This window comes from Nuphar pumila, chromosome 7 (genome assembly GCF_984573655.1).
Source record: "Nuphar pumila chromosome 7, dmNupPumi1.hap1.1, whole genome shotgun sequence".
Classification (NCBI taxonomy): domain Eukaryota; kingdom Viridiplantae; phylum Streptophyta; class Magnoliopsida; order Nymphaeales; family Nymphaeaceae; genus Nuphar; species Nuphar pumila.
The window spans coordinates 24,988,814-25,003,483 of NC_143255.1; the positions used below are offsets into that span (position 1 = coordinate 24,988,814).

General features: G+C 32.9%; 1 protein-coding gene across 2 annotated transcripts in view; it reads right to left on the reverse strand.

Annotated features, from left to right (window-relative positions):
• Positions 1–14,670, reverse strand: part of LOC149831574 (Peptidase C13 family) — a 78,500-nt gene that overhangs the window by 51,307 nt on the left and 12,523 nt on the right. For both annotated transcript variants that reach the window (XM_090012127.1, XM_090012126.1), the window contains exons 4-5: positions 14,242–14,471; positions 13,936–13,993 (exon numbers count right to left, since the gene is read on the reverse strand). In XM_090012127.1, coding sequence (XP_089868253.1) covers positions 13,936–13,993; positions 14,242–14,471 — 288 coding nt within the window. The remainder of the gene's footprint in view (positions 1–13,935; positions 13,994–14,241; positions 14,472–14,670) is intronic.

Below are 14,670 nucleotides of genomic sequence, written 5' to 3' on the forward strand. Positions count from 1 at the left end.
ACAAAATTCATAATTCAATTAACTATTCATGCACTAGAGAATAATTATTAAGCATGAGGGAACATCCTATAAGTTTCTTGCCTAGCAGAAGATCAACTATGTTCCAAGTGTTAGCTTTCTTAAGAGCATTAAGTTTTATTTTCATTGTTTCGTTCCAATGAGGGCATTGTTTGACATCATTATAACGAGATGGTTCATAATAAGAGTGAAGAGTTATTAAACATGCTCTAAAATTGAGAGAAAATGAGTTATAAAATACAAATCTACTAAGAGTATTAGAGATTCGATTAGATCTCCTAAGTTGGGATTCCTCTAAGGGTATGTTTTGAGAGACCTTGTCAAAAGCACATGGGTGATCACCTTGACCACGCCGAGTATAAGCATGCATATCATTAGATGCATTTTCATTTAAACTTTCATTTTGATGACTTACTTCATCAACAACCGGATGTTCATTACTAGAGTTATCATTCAAGCAAGAGTCAAACACATCAATAGAGTTAAACTCATTGTCTTGGCAATAGATCAAATAGAAATGAATAGTCTATTTCGTCTTTAATCCCTTTACTATCAAATCCATTTTCATTTTCAACGAAGGTGACATCATTAGAAACATAGAGTTTGTTGTTCATTGGGTCAAAACAATGATACTCTTTTTTATTTTTCCTATATCCCAAGAAAACACATTCAATGGTTTTTGGAGATAGTTTATCATTTTTATGAGTAAGCACATAACACTTACAACCAAAGATTCTTAGTCTTTTAAAATTGAGAGTCATTTTAAAAAGTTTTTCAAATAGGAAAACATTTTATAAAGAAGATGAAGGTGTTCTATTTATTAAGTTGATGTTAAAACCGCTTCGGCTCAAAAAAAAATTGGAATGTCCCTAGAAATGAGGAGTTATAGTGGTTTCTACTATATGTTCATGCTTTCTTTCCTCTAACACATTTTGTTGAGGAGTTCTAGAACACGACCCTTGATAACAAATACCATTTTGTTTCAAAGTAATTTTGAAAATCATTTGACATATATTCCCCTCTCGAATCCGACCTAAGTATAGATATGTTACTAAGAAATTGATTTTTAATCATTATATAAAATTCTTTAAAAAAAAAGACACATCAGATTTAAGATTTAGAAAATAAATCCATATGTATCTAGTGAAATCATCAACAAAAATAATATAGTAGGAGTAACCTCCTTTTGATATAACTGGTGAAGGACCACACCAGTGTTATCAAAAACGCGCCTTGAGGCGCAAAAGGCACGCCTCGCCTTGAGGCGCAGCCCTCTGTGCCTCAAGGCGCAAGCCTTAGGCGTGAGGCGCAAAAAAAAATTTACAACACGATTTCTAAGACATAATCAACAAGATTTTTGTAGGTTAATCTCATATATTTTTCAGTTATTTAATCAGTTTCTTAGTATATTTTAACTTTTGTTGGTTAATCTCATATATTTTTCGGTTATGTAATCAGTTTTTTAGTTACTTTTATATGTTAATCTCATATTTTTAGAATAATTTCATATATTTTAACTTTTGTAGGTTAATCTCATGTATTTTCCAGTTATTTCAGTTATGTAATTAGTTTCTTAGTATATTTTAACTTTTGTTGGTTAATCTCATATATTTTCTAGTTATGTAATCAGTTTTTTAGTTACTTTTATATGTTAATCTCATATTTTTTAGAATAATCTCATATATTTTAACTTTTGTAGGTTAATCTCATATATTTTCTAGTTATTTCAGTTATGTAATCAATTTCTCAATATATTTTAACTTTTGTTGGTTAATCTCATATATTTTCCAGTTATGTAATCAGTTTTTAGTTACTTTTATATGTTAATCTCATATTTTTCAGTACTTATTTGAGATTTTCTATTTCTTATTGGTTGTTATTTCATCAATAAAAAATTTCTTTATTTATTTATATTTTTAGATCTTTTTTTATAATTTTTTTAAAGTTTTCAAAAAAATATTTGAGGCTTACACTTTACGCCTCGCCTCGGTTTTTGGTGGAGTGCCTCGTTATGCCTCAACGCTTTTCACAACACTGGACCACACACATCCAAATGCACTAATTCAAAATGTCGAGTAGAAATAAAAGATCTATGAGGAAATGGAATAGCTTTCATTTTTCTAAAAATGAAATATTTATAAGATGTATTTTTTTCATTAACAAAAAAAGAAAGAAATACATCTTCAAAAAACTAGAATGCCAAGTCTCATATGCCAAGTATCAATACTTTTGTCTTGTACATAATTACAAAATGACTTGAGTGGAAGTGACAAAAAATTCATAAAGTAAAGATTGCCTCTCTTATGGCCTTGCCCAATCAACTTTCTTGACTGGAGATCCAGAACAGTGCAATCTTTAGATGAGGAATAAATTTTGCAACCATAGTAAAAAAATTGAGAGACGAAAAAAAGATTTAAATTTAATTTTGGAACAACCCTTATTTTTTGAATAATAAATTTTTGAGAAGTTTTAGAATCAAGAGATTCAATACTATTTATTTTCAAAGAGGTTTCATCGACGGTTGAAACATAAGATGAAGTAGAATTAGTGCAAACTTCAAAAAAAAGCATTCTTATGAGGAGTCATATGAAAGGAAGCACCTGAGTCAAAAATCCACATACCTGGAGGAGATAAAGAAGATGCAATAGTAGTATCCGAAGTAGAAGATTATTTGAAAAGTTATTGAAGTGTCTTCGATATTTGACTAAATATATCTTTAATATCTCCTCCATTTTTGCTTGATTTTTTTTTCTTGGGTGTGATTTCTCTAATGAAAGTGATTTTGCTTTAAGCTTTGGGCATACCAGTCTAATGTATTCTGGTTCATTACAATGGTGGCAAATAGCACCCTTCCTATATCTACTATTATAGTTGGATTCATTATTATAGTGATTTTATTTTACAATGTAAGGGGAAGGGGGGGCTTATAGGCTCTTACATTGGAACCCGACCTAGTAACGACCAAAACATTATCATTTTTATTGGTCATGCCAAGACGAGTTTTCTCTTGACATACTTTAGTAAGAGCATCTTCAAGAGGCATAGCCTTGATTCTATGAAGAATAGAAGACCTCACTTGTTCAAATTCCGGTCTTAGACCATGAAGGAATTGAAGGAAGTGTTCCTTCTCAATTTGCTCTTTTATAAGCTCAATATCTTCGAGAGCCACCCATTTTTTCTCAAGGAATGTCAATTTGTCCCAAAGACGAGACAAAGTACTAAAATAATCATGGACATGTCCCCTTGTTTAGTGGTTATAATCTTGTCTTGATAAAAATATTGTCTAGTAAGATCTTTTTGGGTATACATACCTTTAAGAAAGAACCAAACTTCATTGGCTCTTCTAAACTTAGCAATGTTGGCAGATATCTTTAATGAACCATGCCAAAATTTTAGCATTACTGCTTTCTAAATCTTCTACCTTTATTTGGTGTTCATCGATAGCCTTAACTTGATCATCTCCTTCAAGGGCCTTCTCAACACCTTCTTTGATTTTGGTAAGCTTTAAAGAGGGTTCAAGAGTAGTGCCCATTATAAATCCCCAAAGTTTTGCGCCTTTGAAGTGATTATCCATGGCCGAAGCCCACATAATGTACTTGGATCCATTGAGTTTGAAGGAGAACTCTATTCTTGATTCATGCTCCATGACAAAAAAGATGTGGGTAAAGAAGAAGAGGAAGCAACACACTTTAATCACGATCACCTCCAAGATTAAAAGAACCCAATGGGCTCTGACACCATGTAATGAAATACAAGCTCACAAGAGATATATAACAAGAGGCTAGTGAGAGATCTCAACCACACAATAATGAAAACATTAATGGGCAAGATACATAAAACCACAAAGTGCTTAAGCATAAGATCACAAACAACAACATAAAATAAATAATAAATTGATTTATAGAATGCTAAAAAGCATAAAAATGGAGAGTGGAAATGGCCCTTATTTATACAACATAGAGGACCAAGGGGGGGCTCCCATAGAGTCGTTGGGAGCCCCTAGCGGTCATAATTATGACCATTGGGGAGGGTCCCAACGACTACGTCTAGAGACCAAAATGCCCTTGGTCAATAGACAAAAAGAAACATAAAAAATAAAAAAAAAGGAAAGTACAAAACAGTCCTCAGTGGACTGATCTAATTATAAGACAGAAAGACAAAAATACCCCCAAGGGTTATGACAAATTACAAACATATATACATATATTTTGATATATATATATATATATATATACATTAACATATATGTGCATACATTTTAACACAAACTAATTCTTAATAATGGCAAATAACTTAATAAGATGCCCATGTCTGAAATCATCTGTGATTTGATGTAAGAACAATTCAGTCATTCAAAGAGTAAGAAATGGAGCAATTCCTAAAGAGTTGTAATTCAATGACTATGTCAGAATTCACAATATCCAAGTGAACCTGTGAAGTAATGCACCAAAATCTGCCTTTGTGGATTTATGGCCTCTTATAAAAAAATCTTCAATGTAATCTTCAAAGAAATGGTTGCATTCTACTGAGCTTGGACATATAGATGATATTTTTGTGCACAAAAGCACAAGCTTACATGATTCAGTTCATTGATTTCCCTATAGTTAGAAACTAAACAAAATACTAGTGCATATTCTTCCATTCCTGGATGAAAATAAACAAGGTCCTCCAAAGATGTTCACCAAATCAACAAAGTGGACACTCAAAGAGATGCACCAAAGCACCAAAAAGAACATACACAAGCCACAAAATGGGTCACACAAACACCCACTAAATGGGCAAGCACAAAGGATAAACAATAATATTTTATTAATCACAATATATGCAAGAAGCATGTTTAAGAGAGGAGAGTCATCCCCTATTCATGCACAGCCAGCATTCCCTATAGAGATGTTAGGAGAGGCCCCAACAGCTCTAAATAGAGTCGGGCCTCTCCCAACATCTCTTTGGTTTGAATGTTGACTAGTCAACTTTGTTGACTAGTTAGCTTTTAACCAAAAAAGACTAACCAAACTAAAAAAAGACAAACCTAAAAACTAACATATACATATACATATACATTTATGTATGTACATAATACATATATTTACATTTTTTAACACTCCCCCTCAAACTTACGAATGGATAACCGAAAGTTTGTTTAAGACAAAATAAAATCTAGGATCAACGAGTGGTTTGGTGAAGAAATCTACCAATTGATATTCATAAATGATATAAGAAAAATCAAATGAGCCATGTAAGTACTTCTCTCGAACATAGTGACAATCCATCACTATATGCATGGTACATTCATGAAAGGTCCGATTGTTGGCGATATAAATGAAACTTTTGTTGTCACAACACATTTGCGATGCTTCTGTAATCTGAACTCACATATCTGCAAACAATTTCCTTAGCCAGACTACCACCATAATATCGCCATAATAGTTGTAGTCATAGCTCAGTATTCTGTTTCAGTCGAAAAGAGAGAAACTTTTTGTTGCTTCTTACACCTCCATGAGATCAACAAGTCACCTAAAAACACACAAAAACCAATGATTGAGTGTCGGTTATTGAGATCACCTCCGCAGTCAGCATCAATATAAGCAATTAATTCTAATGGTGAAGAGGTAGACAAGAAAAGTCCTCAAAAACTAAAAGTTTTGATATATTTAATAATACGCAAAACTGCTCCCATATAGACAGTAGTGTGAGCATGTTGAAACAAACTCATTGTGTGAACTACATGCGCAATATCAGATCTCATAATTGAGAGATATGACAGATCATCGACAAGTTGTTTGTATGGTGTTGGATTTTCAAATGGTTCCCCATCATCAGTCTTTATTTTGTCATTTACAACTTCGGAAGTATCAACCTTCTTATCATTTGAGATACTAGACTTGGCAACAATATCTAAAGCAAATTTAGATTGAGTCAGAAAATAACCTCTAGAAGAATAAGTAACTTCTATACCAAGAAAATACTTTAAAAATCCCAAATCAGTTATTTTAAAATATGTTTTGAGAAGTCTTTTAATGTGTTGAACTCCTTGTTTGTCACCTCTTGTGATGATCATGCCGTCCACGTAAAGGAAAAAGATAATAATACCTGCATAAAAAATCTTAATAAACAAAGTTGTGTCAGTTTCACAATATTGAAACCCAACATCAAGTATAACTTGACTAAACCTGTCGTACCAAACCTTTGACGCTTGTTTAAGGCCATACGGAGCCTTATCTAAATGAAGAGTTGTTTATTTAAGAATAACCATACCAGACAGTGCTTCCATATAGACTTCTTCAACCAATTTTTCATTAAGAAAAACATTCTTAACATCCATTTGATATATAGGTCATTTCTTCACAGAATCAAGGGCTACTACGGTTCTAATTATAGTCATCCTAGCAACTGGGGCAAAGATTTCCTCATAATCTATTTCATACTCTTTGGAGTATCCCTTGGCAACTTACATTGTTTTGTACCTTTCAAGAGTTTCATTACTCTTGGTTTTTATCTTATATACACATCGACAACCTATGGGTTTATTTCCTAGGGGTATATCTTGAACAGTCCAGGTATTCGCTTTTTCTAAAGCATATAATTATACCCTCATGGTTTCTACCCATTCAGGATGTTTCTTTGCTTTATCATAGTTTAAAGGTTCTATATAAGAATATATCAACGCAATGTAAGCTTGATACTTAAGTGGAAACGACTCACAGGACACAAATTTCTCAAGGGAGTTTTGATACTCAAGATGACCTTCTAATTTGTATTTCTGCATGGTTTTCATTATTAGTATATTTTTCAAGGGCACATAGATGTTCAGAATTACTACACTTGAAATACTGGATACAGTTTTGATCTCAAGATTGTTCTTATTTATCTCATTATCATGAGATTCTTCTTCACTCATTATATTATTTTTTATTTTCTGATCCTTATCAAGATCAACATCATAATCATCAAACTTTGGAATTAGATCCAACAGAAAAGAATACTCAATTATTTTCTTAGAATTTTTAAAGCACAAAAAGAACATACACAAGCTATAAAATGGGCTCACACACAAACACTCACTAAAGGGGCAAGCACAAGGGATAAAAAATAATATTTTATTAATCACAATATATGCAAAAAGCATGTTTAAGAGAGGGCAGCCATCCCCTATTTATACACCGCCAACAGTCCCTATAGAGACGTTGGGAGAGGCCCCAACGACTCTAAATAGAGTCATTGGGCCTCTCCCTACGTCTCTTTGGTTTGAATGGTGACTAGTCAACTTTGTTAAGTTGACTAGTTAGCTTTTAACCAAAAAGACTAACCAAACCAAAAAAGACTAACTTAAAAACTATGTCACAGGGACTCGGCCAACTGGGTGGTCGTACCCGCGTCGATGTGACGCGATGCGGGTGCGATCAACCTGACCCTGGGTGTGATCAACGCACCCAAGGTCATTTATGTCCAACTTTTGGACTTTATATATATATATATATATATATATATATATATATATATTTTTTTTGCCACACCCCCGCACCCAAGTTTTTTGAAAGTGCCACACCCTTGTACCCGCACCCATGTGATATAGCTTAAAAACTAACCGAGTTATATATATATAACACTGGAAACCCTTCAATGTCCTGAACAGTGTGTTTCTTTGAGAAGAGTACATTTGAAAGAAAGAAACTAAAGAGCCACAAGTACCTCAAGCCTTAGCATCATCATTGCAAGAAGTTGCACCTATCTCTTCAAAAGAAATCTGTGTCTAAAGCACCATTCCACATTTATTGTCTTTATTTTTTCTTATTCTTATTTTCACTAGATGAGGATTGGCAAACTTGGAGTTATCCCCCAAAGAAATTAAAACTTGAGACCTGTCACATAGGTGCGGGTGCGGGTGCGGGTGCGGATGCGGCACTTTAAAAAAACTTGGGTGCGTGCGAGGTGTGAGGTGCGGGGAGGGTATATATATATATATATATATATATATATATATATATATATATATATATATAATTTTTAACAGTTTTAAGTTAACACTAATGAAATAAAAACAATTATCATATCATCAATTCATCATGCATAAATTCGTGCAATAAATCAAATTAACAATCTACAATTGTTATTCCTCATCAATAAAAAATAACACCCCACGGGTGCGGATATATACATATGTATGTATATGCATGTATGTATATATACGTGTATGTGTGTGCATTTATGTATTTATATATGATAAAACTGGACTTTGTTAGGGTTAACTGAATCTACTTTTGGACAGAAATGGACCTCAGTGTGGTTGACTTCACCTGACACAAAGGAAGTTGTGTCCAAGTTGTTAGAAAGTGACTTGGAATACATTGGGTTCAATAATGAACCCATACTTATGCACGTGGAGTGCAAATATACCCATTAAAGGGAAACAACATAAGCACATAATGTGCTAACACATAAAACCCATAAAAAGGGAAAAATATGACATAAAGTCATAAGTTGCATATCATTGAAGAATAATGGAGAAGGGGTAAAAACCCCATTACAATGGAGCATAAGCTCCCTCGAGAATTAGAAAATACAAAGGGAGAGACCCCTATTTATAACACAAGAAAGGAGCCACTTAGGGGGCTCCCAAAGGAGTCGTTGGGAGCCCCCAACGGTCACATTTGTGACCGTTGGGGGCTCCCCAACGACTCTTTGGGGAGCCACCCTAGGTTGCGCAAACCACGAAAAAGGAAAAAAAATAAAAAATAAAATAAAAGATAAAATTACAAACATATTCCAAATGGAATATGCGTAAAACTGGAAATGTCTAAACTACCCCTATGCCTATAAATAGAGAAATATATATTTTATATATATAATTAGGATAATACATATGCATATATACCATATATGAATATGTATTATACTTTATATATATATAATATATATAATATTACAAATGTTGAATGATACATTTTAACACCCCCCCTCAAGCTTTGCGTGGGGGAACGAAAAGGTTGAAGACGGCAAGAAGAAGAATCTCAAAGCTTCAAGAGCCTTCAGAACGAATGCCATTGTAAATATCTTCCTCCAATGTCTTTATCGATGAGCACCTTCTATCCAAAGGACTTCCTTTTCTCTTATCTTCAAGATCCTGAGAAAAGAAACCAATAAAGAACAAGTAAAAAATACCTTTGCACTTTACTTAAAAAGGAACATTCCTAACAAGGTGCAAAATTTATGTATAATATGATAATTACTTTAGCATGAAACGAAAAATTTAGAAAACCAAAGTTTCTAAATCATACATTATGTTAAAACAAAAAATGAGCGGAAGCACATTATGCAAAAATAAATTGCAAGAATGCATAATGCATTCATAAGGTCCAACATTGGACAAATATAACCCCATAATGAGGAATAACAAAATGATCCACAAAGGGATACCACAAGAAGCCTATGAAGAGGCATAAAATACCTATGCTTTATTGAATGAGAGCCCAAAAAAGGCCATAAAGAGCATATGCATATTATCATTAAATGAATTAATACTCAAAGAACTCATTAATGATCATGCTTCAAACATGTAATGAAGTCCCAAACAAGAGAAACGAAGTCTCCAAGCATACTTTAGGTAAAATAAACCCAAGAGTTCACAAGGTTTTAAAATCATTTATGAAAGTCATACTTAATTGACAAAATCCACATTTTGCATATAAGGGTGGCAAAAACCATAAGCACTTAATATATAGATTAAATGCTAAGAAATCAACTTGATATTCATATCAAAAAATATGAGTTACTTGAAAAACATAAGTCATGAATGAAATTTTGCAAATTTCAACAATAGTTTATCCATTACAAACAACTTCCTCATTAGTCCTCCAAAACCCATAAATCAAGTGTATAAGCTACTAGATCAAGAATAAAAAGCCATTAAAGGCCAAAGACACACACAAAGGTGTGTAAAAGAACCTCTTGTCTACATATAATAATACTTGAAATAAGTGCATCTACGACAAGAACAAGAGAATACATGCCAACATGGACTAAAAAGTATCTCTTGTCTACGTAAAAAATACACTTAAAACCAAGTATGTTCAGCTACTAGAACAAGAGTAATAAGCCAACCATGGGCTAAAACATAATACATCTCTTGTCTACATATGATAGCACTTGAAATGAATGAAATAAGCCAACCATGGGCATACATCTTAAGCGACTAGAACAAGGACACAAACGCCAACATAGGCTAAAAATCACACACCATAGTGTGAATCAACGTGCCTTGTCTACATATAAAAACACTCAAGACAAGTGTGTTCAGCTACTAGACCAAGAGAGCAAAAGCCAACAAAGGGCTAAAAACACACGAAGGTGTAATAAAATTCTTGTCTACATATGATGACACTTAGATAATGGGCATAAAAGGAAAAGACTTTTGAGGCAATAAACTTGTAATGAAAATAAACCTTGAATAAAACAATACTCCTTTTAAAATGAATTCTCATAACAATAACATGCATGTAAAAAATATCTTCAAGATACTATAATCGATAAAATAAAATTCTTGAGAACAAATGTGTGAACATACACACACCAAGAACACTTAGAATACTTGTGCGAAATCACAAGAACACATGTGCACAACGAGCACAACATACGGAATCACAAATGTGCAAAAGCACTCATAAGATTCATAAACAAATAAAAGGTTGGGCTATAATCCCAAAACATCTTGATTTTAAATGTACCTTAAAACATTTAAGGTTTCAAAAACCATATGTCCATCACATTTACTTAGAAGCATCCATAATATCAATGGCACAAGAACAAACTAGTGACACACTCATATATCAAATCATTCTAGAGTCCCAAGGTGCCCATAACTCACCTCAACCACCATCTATAATATGGTAAGTGGACAATCTAAAAAGACATAACAACGAGTGTCACACTCATAATTAGAGATCATATACCAAATCATTCTAGAGTCCCAAGGTGCCCATAACTCACCTCAACCACCATCTATAATATGGCAATTTGGACAATCTAAAATGATATAACACGAGGTGCCCATATCTCACCTCAACAAACATCTCTAATAAAACAATAATAAGGCCAAAACAATGATGCATTAAATAACATGTGATGGACAAACATAAATGCCACAAAAGGGCAATAAACACATAAGGAATCATTTTCCAAATAAAAATTTTTTACAAAGAGGACCGATTAACAAATTGAATCAAAGGTCCAATATAATCCATCAAAACAATTTTGCATAACCACGAATTATGCTTAATCTTCAAAAGAAGTCTTGTACACCAAAAAAGGCTTACTATGCAACATAACATGAAATATTAAGCAACATCATGTGTATGAACCGATTTGGAACAAACAAGCCTTAACTATGAAAGACATAAGGTGCAATTAAACGGTGAAGTTGGTGAAGTTCAAAAATAACAAACTTAGGCCAATATAGGCATTCATAAAGATGGTGAATTTTGAAAAACTTATGAAATCTACTATTTCAACTTAAAAAATGATAAACAATCATGAAATCTTCATAAAAGAGTATATACTCACAAGGAGATTATAAGGACCGAAAGGCTCCTTAAGGAGAGTTTGAACAAACAAACATATACAACTCCCAAAGAAGGAGAAAACTCCATTAAAGTGGAAGAAATCCCAACAAAATAGATTCATTAACAAAACCTTATGATAAATAAGATTGTACTATGGCTTAAATAAAAAGTAAACATTTATTGAGGAAAAATTTAACACTCTTAAGTTTTATCGAAAAACATGACTTAATAGATTATTACCTACTCCTAATGAAATAAGTACACAATAAACATTAGTGAAGACCATAACTTTTGTAATGAAATATGCGGAAAAGCAAAAGAGTGCATTAAGCACTTACAACATTCACTAATGAACAAACAAAAGGGCAAACACCAAAACCCACAAGAGACAATCATAACATAAAAATATAAATGTCTCTTATTGAAAAGAGAGAGAACTCTCTAAATGTTGAAAACATCCTTAAGAGTGTAAAGATGGAAAGAAAATCACCATATTCCATAAGACCATTTTAAAACTTAATTCAACCGGTATTAAAAAAAAAAACTTTCTTAATTAAAATGTTGCTCATATAAAACGGACACATAATATGGAATTTTTCATATATGCCAAACATTTTTCAAAAAACTATATTTCACAAGCATTTTAATCTTAACATACCTTTCTTTAAAGACTAATCATTCATATAAAGGTATTTTCATAAACAAGGTTAGGTTTAAAATGTAAATTCAAAGTTCCAACGATCATAAATTTTTACCGACCCATTAAAGCAAGTTTTGAGCAATCATATATCTAATTTTTCGCCAAACAAGTTATCATTTAAAGTTTTTCAAAGAAAAACATACGAAAACGATTCAATGGAGTAGCAAGAAACTCAAAAAAGACATAATGACAAAAATCACACATAAAGAAAAGAACATATTCCATTCTTCATACAATACTCAAAGAAATAGAATGCATACCGAATAACTATAAGAAAGACAATAGAGAGAAATGAATACTTCACCATTTTTCTTTAACAAATTCTTGAATACCACGCTTCCCGATGCACCAAAGAGCAACTCGATCTCAACCTTGCTTTGATACCATGTTAGAAAGTGACTTGGAATACATTGGGTTCAATAATGAACCCATACTTATGCACGTGGAGTGCAAATATACCCATTAAAGGGAAACAACATAAGCACATAATGTGCTAACACATAAAACCCATAAAAAGGGAAAAATATGACATAAAGTCATAAGTTGCATATCATTGAAGAATAATGAAGAAGGGGTAAAAACCCCATTACAATGGAGCATAAGCTCCCTCGAGAATTAGAAAATACAAAGGGGGAGACCCCTATTTATAACACAAGAAAGGAGCCACTTAGGGGGCTCCCAAAGGAGTCGTTGGGAGCCCCCAACGGTCACATTTGTGACCGTTGGGGGCTCCCCAACGACTCTTTGGGGAGCCACCCTAGGTTGCGCAAACCACGAAAAAGGAAAAAAATAAAAAATAAAATAAAAGATAAAATTACAAACATATTCCAAATGGAATATGCGTAAAACTGGAAATGTCTAAACTACCCCTATGCCTATAAATAGAGAAATATATATTTTATATATATAATTAGGATAATACATATGCATATATACCATATATGAATATGTATTATACTTTATATATATAAAATATATATAATATTACAAATGTTGAATGATACATTTTAACACAAGTGTGGCACCCGCATGGGTGCGGGTTGCGGTGCTCTGATAGAAGAGTCTGTGTTACATAGCTTGAGACCTTCTCATCCAAGATAGTACAATTTACCAAGGATTTACCACAATGACCTTCAATAAAAATTAAATTGACAAATCATAAATACCAAAATATTATTTCATCTATTATATCAACTTCCTTGAATAATTGTTTTCTAATATCACTTAGAATTGTCTAAAAGAGTTATTCTAGTGTTCAAAGTATTTATCCGATTGTAATATACTTGATTAGTAAAAAACAGAGCCACTTTGCAGTGAAGAGGCCTTCTATTTTTTTGGAAAGAAAGAACTTAATGAGTTATGATCTGGAGATGACAAAAACAAAAGGAAAACTCAGGAAAAATGTTTTTCGCACTTTAGAAAGACCATATTTTTTACCCACTTTCTAGAACAGTCAGGTCAACAGGGCTCTGACGTATTCTAAGTGTGAATATTAATGGACGGAAATGTACTCTATTCAAATCAGAGTGGATTGCTAAATGAACCACTGTGATCACTCCTGAAATAATGACAAAACTTTATTTCTCCTAATAAGTCAAATATTGAAGGCGTAGGAATCCTTAAAGATAACACTGCAGGTGGAAATCTAAAAATAGCACATACCTGAGAGAACAGAGTAGCTGCTTGACAAGTGTCCACCATAATCAACAGCTCCTTGAATCTAAAGTAAAAAATAAAATGACAGGGAGAACATAAATAAGGTTGATGGGAGCACATTCAACATCCTCTTACATAATTTATAATAATACAACATGGTAGTCAGAACATGAAGAAAACGGACTTCCTGTTGAAAAGCCAGAAACACAAAGGTTCATAAACTAATATCATCCAAATCACAACAGCTACTTCAGATATCAAAAGAACTATCTTTTAGAAAAACAATTTCAGATGTAGAATACATAGTATAACCTTCGCTTCTCTCTCATTTGTTGTATTGCATCTGCTAAATCATGACTTTGTATCTCTTCAGAGTCCTGAAATTTCAAAAATTGGTCACCTCCATGCCCCGTCATGTAGAGAAGTATATGGCTCCCTTCATCACTCAAAAGGCGTTTTGACCTTGGAACTGCAGGTTCATGACGTCCGGTTAATACTCGTAAGAAATTTTCAACAGTCACTTCATAACCTCGATAGTCTACCTGAAGAACACAAATGAGAAAATCATGACAATTTTTAGTCGTCCCAGTAAAAAATAACATGAAACGAAACATTGGAAACTTATCATCAAATATTGCATAATTCTTTACAACGTGACATGAAAGTGCTCCAAAACAACTATACTAATTTCAACTTTCAAGTGTTTAGATACCAAGTTGAAGGAGGTCGAGAGTTCAACGC